Here is a 12,026-nt window from a genome sequence, read left to right on the forward strand (position 1 = left end):
AGATAGTAAGTCACTGAAGTTCCAGGTTTCTGTTTAGAGGGAGGAACAGCTCTGGGTACTGACATAATGTGGGAAAAGGGAGATAGGAACTTTCTCACCCTAGTCTGTGTCCCCTGTCAGCTGCAGTGAGGAGACTCGCTCTGTGCAGCTAGAGAGAGAAACAGGCCAGCCAATAGGAAAAGTGGGCGTGCCTGAAGCAAGGCACTAACTGACCCCTTCCCACTGAATTTCACGACCACGGCGCTGATTGGAGGCTGCTTCGCGCCTCTGAGCGCTCCCAGGCCTGTGGGTGGAGCTACAGACCGCCGAAGAGAAACTGTCATGGCGCCCGCTCCTTGTCCCGAGCGCACCTGACGGCCGTTTGTGCGCTCGGGGGAATAGAGCGGGCGGCCAACGACGACAGAAACTGCCGGGGAAAAGAAGGAAGCCGGCATGAGTCAGAAATCTATAAAAAATTTTAAAAAAAAGGAATGGTAGGGAGACCCTCTAGTGGTCATTTTTTCAAACTGGAAAATTAAATAGAACGAAGCATATTTTTTAATAAGCCATTGGAATTTATTCTGCATCAAAAGTTTTTTTTGATGAAAAGGTACCCTTTAAGTTGTTTGCAGTAATTAAAGCTTAAAAGAAAAACAACATCATTACAAGCAAATGTGCACAAGTGTAGAGTAAAAATTCTATTTATTTCTTAAATTCACAGACAGTCTTTTATTATAAGAACATGGTAATACAAGCCGTGATACATGTGTAGTTTGATATAAATTTGGTATTTTTTGTGTTAAAATTAATTAGTGATGCTCTGCAGGGTTCTCTGGTTGACGGGGAAAAAAAAAACAACATGTTAGTCTATGGATACTTCGAAGCCAACAAAAAAAAGGTGATGTGTGCATCTCTGGGAGCCTAGAAGCATTTTGCCAGTCCTGTTAACTCAATATTAAAAAATAAAATTAAAATAAGAGTCCCATCTATGCACAAAAGTGGTGCTAATCAAAAACGGATATAAGGCCTCCTAACATACTATTTTTCAAGCATTTTCAGAAGTTATATATTTTTTAACAACCTTTTTTGTTGGTATTTTATTACGTTTCCCAAAATATTTTTCTGGAATTTTTTTTTCGTTGGGTAGCGAAGCCCAAGAGGAAACCAAGAAAAAAAAAAAAAAAATCATGGCATGCAGCATACGGACACCAAAAAGACTTTGTATGTATTGTTTTTCACGTCTGGCTGCAGCATTTGACCAAGTGAAAAACAAAAACGTGACAAAAAAAATAGCATCCAAAACGCTGTGTACAAATCTAGCCTAATACAAAGTCACGAGATCACCTGTGATATATAAATAGGACACAAAAAGGTGAGCTTAACACTGTCCGTTCTTCGAATTCAAATAAAATCAAAATATAAAAATACAAAACAAAAACACCTACCTATGTCCATTCTGTCATATGTCCTGTCGACTGGTCACATAAGATGTGAACTATGATGAAGAAATGATGATTGTCATGATGAGAATTACAAGGTGAAATGCTCATTATAAAAGCAGTGTTTTCCCAAACAGGTTGTCTCCACCCGTTAAACTAAAACTCACAGCATGCCTGACAGCTTGGAGTTGGAGTTTTAGTTTTGCAGCAGACAGTTGTTTAGAAAAAAACTTATAAAATAATGATTGGGTTTTCAATGAACCCCATTTCTTTAAGGAAAAAGGAGGGATATTTTACAGACTTTTTTTTTTAAGGGGCCAATAAAACGTCTGCAATAAGGAAACTTTAAAAATTTAGTTAAATTAAATAGGATAAAGTCAATGAACAATAAAAGTTACATGAATCCCAAAATTTGGAGCAGTTTACATGTAATTTTGGTGTTGGATTAAAAATGTTTCTCAATTTAGCCAGGTAAGATACAGTATAAAAGAGTCAATTATGTAATAAAACTGGTAACACACTAATATCTGTATAGCTGCTTGAACTATAATAACATGGTCCCCAACCTGTAAGAAACACTAAAAGTATATTTAATAAAAAAATGTATTGTAATATGTATATACACACACATATATATATATATATACATACATACACATTTAATAAGCTAACACTCTAATGCAAACATGACATCTGAAGAATTTGTACACTATTCTTATCCAGGCATAGTACTATAAGCATACAAGGGGTTCTAAAATATCCAGGCATGGCTCCATTTCTGGCAGCAGCCATATTTTTCTAGTCTCATTCAACCACCCCTTTAGATTACAAGGACTGTGTACCTCTTTCCATACAACATTATGCCAAGCAGCATTGCAATATTCTTGACTAATTCTATAACACACCGGCTCGTACATTTATAGATTTTATTTGATTTCTTTGTATTTTATTTTTGTATATTTTTTTATCATAAAAAATAGGGTTCACTTGTTTTACAGAGAAAAAAAAAAATGTGGACATACACATGATTTCTGTAGACACTGCAATTAATTATATATACACGAGCTATAACACGATTTCGAGGGTAGAGGTTTGAGTCACAGTTGATGCAGGTAGAGTGCATAAAGGGGTCATCCTTAGATTAGAAACTTGTCAGCTTAAGTATCCGATAGGTGGCGGTCCAAGCAGTCAGACCCTCACCAATCCATGAGTGCAGCACCAGTCTGCATGCTTGACCACCACTCACTTGCCATGGGATTTCTGAAGATAGCCGAGCACTGAAAATGGAGTGGCAGTCAAGAATTGTGCTGCCATTGAATCCACTTGGGGAGAAAAAAGGACCCCTGTTCTCATGATGATAGGTAGAGATGAGCGAACTTACAGTAAATTTGATTCGTCACGAACTTATCAGCTCGGCGGTTGCTGACTTTTCCTGCATAAATTAGTTCAGCCTAGGAAAGAGTCTCCTAGGACTGTATCCACCTTTTCCAGCCCACGGGAGCACCAGAAAGCTGAACTAATTTATGCAGGATAAGTCATCAACTGCCGAGCTGAGAAGTTCGTGACGAATCGAATTTACTTTAAGTTCGCTCATCTCTAATGATAGGGTGTCCCAGTGGTCAGACCCCCAACAGATACTTATTACTGTGGATAGATAAGTATTAATCCTTCGATAACCCCTTTTAAAAGGATTTGTCCAACCACAAAAAATAAAAAAAATATTAAATTCCTGCTGTCCTTACAGATTCCCCTACTGTTCCCAATCAGGACCTTGACAAGAGCATATAACTTCTGCAGCCAAATCACTTACCACAATCAGTAATTGGCTGCAGAAGAACAAAGAGCACACAGACCGGAAGAATCTGGAGTACATTAGAACGGGGGGGGGGGGTCGCGGTGTTAACAGAAATATACATGATTTTACCTTGTTTTGTCCAGAAACAAATTAACCAGTTATGCATTTTTTTTGTAATGTCCTTTAGTATCAGCTATAAGTCACTTATGTCAGTAATGAGTAAAAGGAGGCAAAGAAATAAATAAATATTGGTTACCCCATAAGTAACACATGACTGGTATAGTAATATGATGCAGCCACATGAGGGCAAGTAAGGCAAAATCGGAAAAAAGGAATCCAGATGAAGTTTGGAAACTTGAGACAGAACACTGTTTAATAGAAGTATTATAGTCATGTGAAGGGGCTAGGATCCAACAGAGCATCATGCTCAAATACCCAGGTGTGCCCATTGCTTAGTAATACCAGAGAGGAATGGGCACTCTTCGCACATCACCTTAAACATATGAAAGAATACAACCGACTCTTAAAACAAAGTACACTGTTCTTTTTGACTTTTATAATGCACAATATTGTGCGTCTTTCCTGTATATCATTTCCAGTGTTGACCATCCAAAAAATAAAAAAAATAAAGTTATCCATCCCTGCAGAGCATCACGAAACCCCCCATCGTCACTTTGCAAATACTGAACAAGTATTACCCTCACAATCTTACATGGCTCCCCAATATTGCCATTGTGTTAATCCCCACACCCTCCAGCGCATCTGCAGAGCATTACCACCACACCCCACAGATGGAGAGCAACTTTCAGTGAGATAAGTAAAAAAAAGGAACAACAGGGCGGGGGATGGAATTTAGGGAGGGTGGGCAACAGAGGCTGAAACCAACATAAATATTTGTTTTGTATTTTTTTCATATATGCAGCAAAAGTAAAATTAAATGAAAATATAATAAAAAAGACTTTATTGCATGAAATCAGTTACAACACAGACTTCAGTGCCTGTTTGCTCGGGGAAAATGAATGGAGAGGGCACTATCTAAAAAAGGAGGAGACAATAGGAAGAGGTGGGAAGAGGGGTGTGGAGAATAAAGGAAAGAGCTTATGGCACATAAAGGATTTTAGTTTTTTCTGAACAGTTCAAATTATATATATATTTATATATAAAATAAAAAAGAACAAAATAAACAGTAAAATTACAGAGACAGGATATGGGAAGGAAAGGTTGAGGGAAGGTTGAGTTTGTATCAAATTAACAGGGCGATCAAAACAATTAAAGATCCCCCCTCCCTCCCCGCCATGCACACACGAATACGCACACACATACTTACGTTCACTCACGCTCACCGGGCCCGCACTAAACTTAGGGCTGGTACAGCTACTCTGCATAACTGCAGTGCCTACAGACTAAGGGCATAGAGATTTTTGCAGACTATTGTATTGTGTGCGAGCAGATCATTGCACCAGGTCAAACCTGCAGCAGTAGAGCGCTGGACTCCAATTTCACAGCATAACATGGTCATATGAACATTTAGCAGGAATTATTGATGCTACAGTGTATACGTAACTGCTAGTGTGCCTCGAGACCAAGGTGGTCTATGACCCTCTTATCTACCCCTCTAAATGAGCAGTACGAAGCTCCGCATTCCGAGAAGTTCATTTGCAGGTTTGAAAAAAAAAAAAAATCACACTTTAAGCACAGTATCCCTGCGAGAATACAAGAATGCTGCGCCACGGTCAGGGATGGACTCGCAGAGCAATACCCTTAGTACAGGATGCGCAGCAGCGATGGGAAAAAACCTGCTGGGCAACAAAATGTAGACTATGGGGGATGAAATTTTTGCAGTAGGTGAAGGCAGCCATGCAAAGTAAATGGTCAGCCCAGCAGAGAGCTATTAAAATACATAGAAGGGTGTCATAAGAATACGTATAAAACCATGCAACTACATGTGTGTGCCTGTATACAGCCCACCCGCATGTATACATGTAAAAGCAATATACAATGCAATGATGTGCAGAATGGAAATCTGGGATTTAATGTACAGGACCTATTGGACTATGCTTGCTTAACTTTCTACTGTATTTATACTGAGCAGTTTCTACATCCTTAGAGAAAGGGGATTAATACCTGAGTTTCAAGAGCAATTTGGGTGTACAAGGACAAACATACATACATACACACACACACACACACACACACACACACCACATGAAAATAAGATGTATACATTATATAAAAAAAAAAAAAAAAAAAAAAAAAAAATAGTACAATCATTGCAGGCACATAGAAATGTGTGTACAAAAAGATGGGCTATAATCGAGCGGTCATCACCGTATATGAAATGCAGCCAACATTTACACAATGAGTGATATTGGGTACAGGAAGCAATGTGTGCATCATATATAGAAAACTGCAGGTGTACGTGCAGAACACTGAATTACCACTCCTTTTAAACAGGATGGCACAATTCATGTAGAAGAATCCAATTGATACTTAAGTACTGCCATTATATAAATTAGTCATCTTGTTTTACCCTACAGAATGCATTGTAAAATGTTCGCCACGTACGTCCACATTCTATACCGCACAAACATATAGCTATGCATCTCTTCCCTGGACCCAACTGAACTCAAGGTGCAACGGCGGAAAGGTGAATAGATGTAATCATGTATATAAAACAAGGCTTAATGGGCCCCCAAAGAGCTGCAAGGGCATTTGGATTATATACACCAGTAATCTCTACTTGCCGTAGCAATTTGTTTGCGCACACAATGAGCAATGTTCTGCAGCCCTCTTAGCCCTGACACAAACAAGCACACTTTGCACTGTACCCAAATGCCTGTCTCTTGCGTGTGAACCTCATTTAATGCAGAGTGCGCCCCTTACCCACTTTTCACAGAAAGTGGGTTATAGAAGAATACCTCTGCTACCCCCAAAGAGTCTGTGCTCTTCCAAATTGCTCTGCCCACAAGGGGGATAGAAGGTGGTACAAAAACAGGAGGTTTTACTGCACGATAATCCATACTGAGGCCGCATGTCTCCTCGCTGTCATATCGACACTTCTGGAGACTCCACGTGTACGAAGGCTGGGATAAAAATACACGAGGGGCATAATAAATGTCATCTCTTGTAGGGTGTCCCCTCGGGCGTTAAAAAAAGAAAAAAGAAAAACCCAAAATAAGGTGGAAATCATGGGACAGGGCTGAGTGGAGTAAAGTGGTGGAGGTGGTGACTGTGCGAAGATTGAAGTCTCAAGAGAACAAGTTCTGTTCAAATATCTCCATCAGGTCACTCTGAAAATTCATGTCTATAGAGGGGGCCATCTGTAGGAATAAATAATAGTCATTAGCACAAAGATAAAAAATAAATAAATAAAAAAAACTGTCACATGTACAAGGAAAATTGCATAGAAGAGAATCCACACAAACAAATGATCCAAGGGATCAAAAAAAATATATAAAAAAATAAAACTCCCATCCACCCACAAAACAGTTACATAGTTACATAGTTAGTATGGTCTAAAAAAGACATAAGTCCATCAAGTTCAACCAGGGAATTAAGGGGTAGGGGTGTGGCGGGATATTGGGGAAGGGAGATAAAAGGAGATTTTTTTGTACTCGCCGTAACATCTCTGTTGTAGCCTTCATTGAGGGAACACCTATACTGATGGGTATATGCTCTTGCCACTAGGAGGCACTGACACTAGGAAAAAAAAAAAAAGTCAGCTCCTCCCTGGCAGGATATACCCGTCCACTGGAAGTGAGGTAATCAGTTTTCTCACAAAGCAGTAGGAGAAACCAACAAAGAACAAGTCCGAAGTGCCCAAGAAATAATCCCAGATAAAAAAAAAAAAAAATTAAAAAAAACAAGAACCGGAAAAGATCATCCGGACAAAATTTGAAGAAATGGGTGGGTGCGGTGTCCCCCAATGAAGGCTATGAGAAAGATTTTACAGTGAGTACAAAAAAATAAAACAATCTCCCTTTTTTCGGTAGCTCTTCATTGGGGGGATACCTATACTGACTGGATGTACCAAAGCAGTCCCCTAGGGTGGAAAAAAAAAACAGCCAGAGAAAGGGAATCAGTCCAGAGACCAAACTTACGTGTCCACAAGGCCTGCGGACGAGATCCCGGGCAGAGACAACCGAGGCCCAGGAAGATCCCCTGTCAAAGGAGATTGACTAGGATGCCAAAAAGGGACCATCCTATGTAGAGACTCAAGACACGCAGGCCATATAGAGAGACAAGAAAAAGTCAACTAGGAAGCCAGATGGGCCAAAACCATCCTGGCAGCAGATAGGAACAACTTCAAGGAACACAGAACCAGACAGACAGAGGGCAATCCTGGCTGGGAAGCAGGAATGGAAAAGGGCACAAGAGAGCCCCACCCAGAGGCAAACTGATTCAAGAGGACATCGTGGAAAAACAGCAGGGAGAGCAGCATACACCTGAGCAGAAGGCGTGCACAGGACGTGAAGACCAGAAAAACAAAGGGGGAAAAAAAAAACACCTCAAGAGAGGTCTGGTGTATGAGAACAAAGACCTGAAAAGCTGCAGACCCAAAACCCCTGCCCCAGGGGCCCGCCGTGAGCACCCTGGAAACTGGAGGTGCCTGAGTCACCTGGAAGACTTACACCTGAAGAGTAAGGAAACCCAACGTCCGCAAAACGCTCCAGGTGACAAACTTCCATGTCGAGAGATGAAGTGCGGTCCAGAAAGACCACCCCACAAATGGGATCACAGAAGTCTGGGCAGGATCACTATACATGCAAGAGACCTCAACCATCACCAAGGCCCAAAGAACCAAGAGAGCCACCTGAAAAGGCATGCCACAGCATCCTAGGACAATGTCAAAGACAAGGAGACTAACCGTTCTTGGACCCCAGTGGAGTGCCAAGGCTGCATGAGAAGCAGTAGATAACCAAGAAACTGAAAGAGCCAGGCTGCAATTGTGGGCAGTAAGCACACAAGAATAGACAGCAAAAAAGCTCTGTTGATTGCTCTCAGCAAAAAACAAGGGCCCAGCCAGGTACCCCACCTATATAGTGAGGAAAGAGAGAGGGCTCCATCTTGGCAGCAGTAATATACTCCCCTGCGGACATAATCTTACACTCACCCCAGCGTCTTCAACCAGCTTATGGCCACGCTGGATCATACCAGGCTAACTTAGCGAGGAGAACAGGGGCCCCGGACCCAGTGTACAACCTCCAAGCGCTGCCCTCAGCGAGAAGGGGTTAACAGCCCATACAATTATGTTCCGTGCCCCTTCATCGCATATGGGGGAACAGGTAGCACCATGCTCCTGAACCCCCACCTGAAAATGGGGGGAAAAAAAGAGGGGGGGGGGGAATCTAAAAAACTAAACAGCCCTAAAAAAAAACTTAAAAAAAAAAAGGTCTGGAGAGCACCAGACCTGTGTCTTGCCTCCTACTGACACCAGCTAGAACTTATTACCTCACTTCCAGTAGGCGAGTGTATCCTGCCAGGGAGGAGCAGACTTTTTTTCCTAATGTCAATGCCTTCTAGTGGCAAGGGCATATACCCATTAGTATAGGTGTCCCCCAATAAAGAGCAACCGAGAAAACAACTTTTATTTCATCTATAAGAAAAACACAGACAAGTAGATGCCTGTTGCTCACCGCCTGTCGCCGTCTTCTCTCCTGTTCTCTCCTCCTTTCCATCTCTCTCTGATCCATGATCGGCTGAGAGCTTTGCGTAGGCGGTGGAGCTGCAGGAAGAGTATTTTGCACATGCTGTTGCTGCTCTTGTCTCCTACGAGCATCTTCATGCACTTTACGTGCTTGCTCCTGAGCATCGTCTTCTTCCCGAGATCTAGAGTGGATAAAAAATATATAAAATTGGGTGTCAATTTATTCAAATAATTGCTATCTGATATGCACTGAAGAAAGTATGTATATTTAAGGCCCCTTTCACACTACAGGTATCATCCTGCTTTTTTTACAGCTGTTATTTTACAATAACGGATTAAAACACCTGGATGCAATAACTGGTAATAATGGATGATAACCGATGACCATCTTGTTATTTCTAATGCTTTTTTTCTTTAAAAACCTGATGTTGTTCATCCGTTATCAATTATTACCAGTTACATCAGTTTTATTTTTTTAGTTTTTTTTTTTATCAGGTTCTTAATCCTTTTTTGTAAAGCTGTACTGAGCATGCTCAGTACAAAAAACAGATGTAAAAAAAACGGACAATAACGGATGATAACGGATGCATTTCCTATAGACTTCAATGTTAAATTTTAACAGCCGTTTTTTCTACCATTATTTTTGCCGGACCAAAAATTAGTGCATGCACAGTCTTTTGGCCGGCAAAAATAACAGACATTAGTAAAAACGGACATACCTGATTCAGAAGGATGGTCAAAAAATCCCATTGTTATGAATGGGATTTTTTGACAGCAGTTTTCAGGACTTTTTTCTGGGAATAATAACAGAGGTTTTAACAGGATGTGTGTAGTGTGAAAGGGCCTATTGTGAAAGCTAAGTGACTTGTTTTATGCCTAAATAATGCACTTACCAAGGCTCTGTGCACAGCTTTTTACCAACATATACCTGATATGCAGTAATTAATTGAGACCACATCCATCAGGGCTCCAGTTACAATAGTTAAGAATGCTTGTATTCCTTCATTAGAATGAAAAAAAAAAAAATAGGAATAAAAGCTATTTTTTTTTTCTTTAATTTAAGGAAATAAAGCCCTGAGGGATGCACTGAGCGTGTATATCTGTTTATGTACACAACTCTGGTATGACAAGTCCCCATGTTCCCAGGTAACAGTATCCTTACGGACCAATATGCATCAGCATAACTAATTTCTACTATACAGTAAAGCAAAGTTCACAACACTAACACTTTCATATGCAGATGGTCGCACAATGATTTAAAAAGGAGATTTTTTTGCACTCTATAAAATCTCTCGTATCCTTCATTGGGGGTGGGGTGGGGGGGGGGGGGGTGGGAAGAGACACTGATTGGGTATATGCTTGCCACCAGGAGGAAAAAAAAAAAAAAAAAAAAAAAAAAAAAGATATACCCGCACACTGGAAGTGAGGTAATCAGTTTTGTCACAAAGCAGTAGGAGAAGCCAAAAGCCAAAGAAATGATGTTCGAAGGACCCCAGAAAGGAATCCCGGATTTGACCCAAAAAAAAAAATAAAAAAAAAAAAAAAACACACCAAGAACCGGAGAAGAAAATCCGGACAAAAAAAAAAAAATTAAAATAAATAAAAATTATAATAATGAAGAAATGGGTGGGTGCGGTGTCTCCCAATAAAGGCTACAAGAAAGCTTTTACTCCTTTACTCGGTCGCTCTTCATTTGGGGACCACCTATACTGATGGGACGTACCAATGCAGTAGGGAGGGAAAAAACAACCAACAGCAAAAGGAATCAGTCCAGAGATCAAACCCACTCGACTGTAAGGCCAGCGGACGAGATCCTGGCAGAGAAAACCGAGGCCCACAAACTGAGCTTTCAGAAGACCCAGGCCCAGACCATGCCGAGCTCCCTGATCCCCGTACCCCCTGTGGAAGGGCGATGGTCAAAGTGCGCCAGGCACTATCGGAGCAGTGAAATGCCACCCGAAGGCAAGGGGGCAAAGTACTGGGTGGACGTAGTCCCCAGGAACCCCTGCAACAACAGAGGAATGGAGGAGCTAATTTGAGTCCCCGGAGAGATTGGAATTCTGGACACTGGTGCTGGGCAAAAGATAGAGACATGACTATAAATGGAAGAAGCACACACACACACAGCAACCAAAGCGTTGAGAGGAACACCTAAGTGTGGTGTAACCCTGGACCAGAAAGGAGTCAACGGAGCTATCCTGGTAGTTTCCTAAGGCAACAGAGCCAGCGCCTGAGCAACCCTGCACAGGAACCAAGGACAGATAACTGGAGGCATGGGGGGGGGGGCTGAACCAACTGTGCCCAAACAGAGGTGCTCAACCACCGTAAAACTGTGGAAACAAGATAACAGGAAGGCCCGAGGCACACCCCACTGAAAAAAAGGGAAGGTGGACCCTACATGTGCAGAGTGGCCTAGCATATGTAAGGACACAGACATTGTTACCGCACGATAGTAGAGGGGTACCCAAGACTGGAGATACGAAAGAAAACGCAGACATTCAAAAGCCCGTCAGCATGGTGTCACAACCATGCCCCTAGTAGACCAATGTTGCACCCTTAAAAAAGGTGAAAAGAGAGTGCTGCTGTCTCTGTGAAAGTCAATGGAACCTGCAGGAAACACACACACCACATCTCTTAATGGTGCCACACACCAGGACTGCCGTCGCAGATGCAGGGGATGAAGGATATATGTGGAGTAGGAAACATGCAGACAGTCTGACTGGCAAGTATAAAAGATCCAATGAAACCACCGAAACACTCTTTGGAACGTCACCTGGAAAATGAGTCACCGGACTGCAAACGCGTGAGTGTCAAGAATGGGGAAGGTGACCTGGCGGAGTAGAAAACCATGCAGACAGTCTGGCTATCTGGCATAGGGATCATGGCCACAGTGTGCTGTAGACAGAATCCCACACAGAAAGTAGGTTACCAGCCTTCAGCCTAGAGAGCGGCAGGCATGTGGGGAGGAACCCGATAAAGGAGGGAACCCCGCGAACCAGTATGTGGTGTATTGTATAGGGCCCATGGAGCAACATGGGGAGATTCACTTGTAACTACACCTTGGCAGTGGATAACCTGAACTACTGTCCACGGCGTGGGAAGTGTATGGCAGTGGACTTGTAGTATTATACTATGCAGACAACTGTCGGGCTGACTTATGGGATTT

General features: G+C 41.9%; 1 protein-coding gene across 10 annotated transcripts in view; it reads right to left on the reverse strand.

Annotated features, from left to right (window-relative positions):
* Positions 1-664: 664 nt before the first annotated feature.
* BRD4 (bromodomain containing 4) overlaps positions 665-12,026 on the reverse strand; it is a 73,822-nt gene continuing 62,460 nt past the window's right edge. For all 10 annotated transcript variants that reach the window (XM_056570862.1, XM_056570857.1, XM_056570854.1 and 7 more), the window contains 2 exons: positions 8,850-9,042; positions 665-6,533 (listed from right to left, as the gene is read on the reverse strand). In XM_056570862.1, the coding sequence (XP_056426837.1) occupies positions 6,462-6,533; positions 8,850-9,042 (265 nt within the window). In that variant the 3' untranslated portion in view covers positions 665-6,461. The remainder of the gene's footprint in view (positions 6,534-8,849; positions 9,043-12,026) is intronic.

This window comes from Hyla sarda, chromosome 4, assembly GCF_029499605.1.
Source record: "Hyla sarda isolate aHylSar1 chromosome 4, aHylSar1.hap1, whole genome shotgun sequence".
Taxonomy (NCBI): Eukaryota; Metazoa; Chordata; class Amphibia; order Anura; family Hylidae; genus Hyla; species Hyla sarda.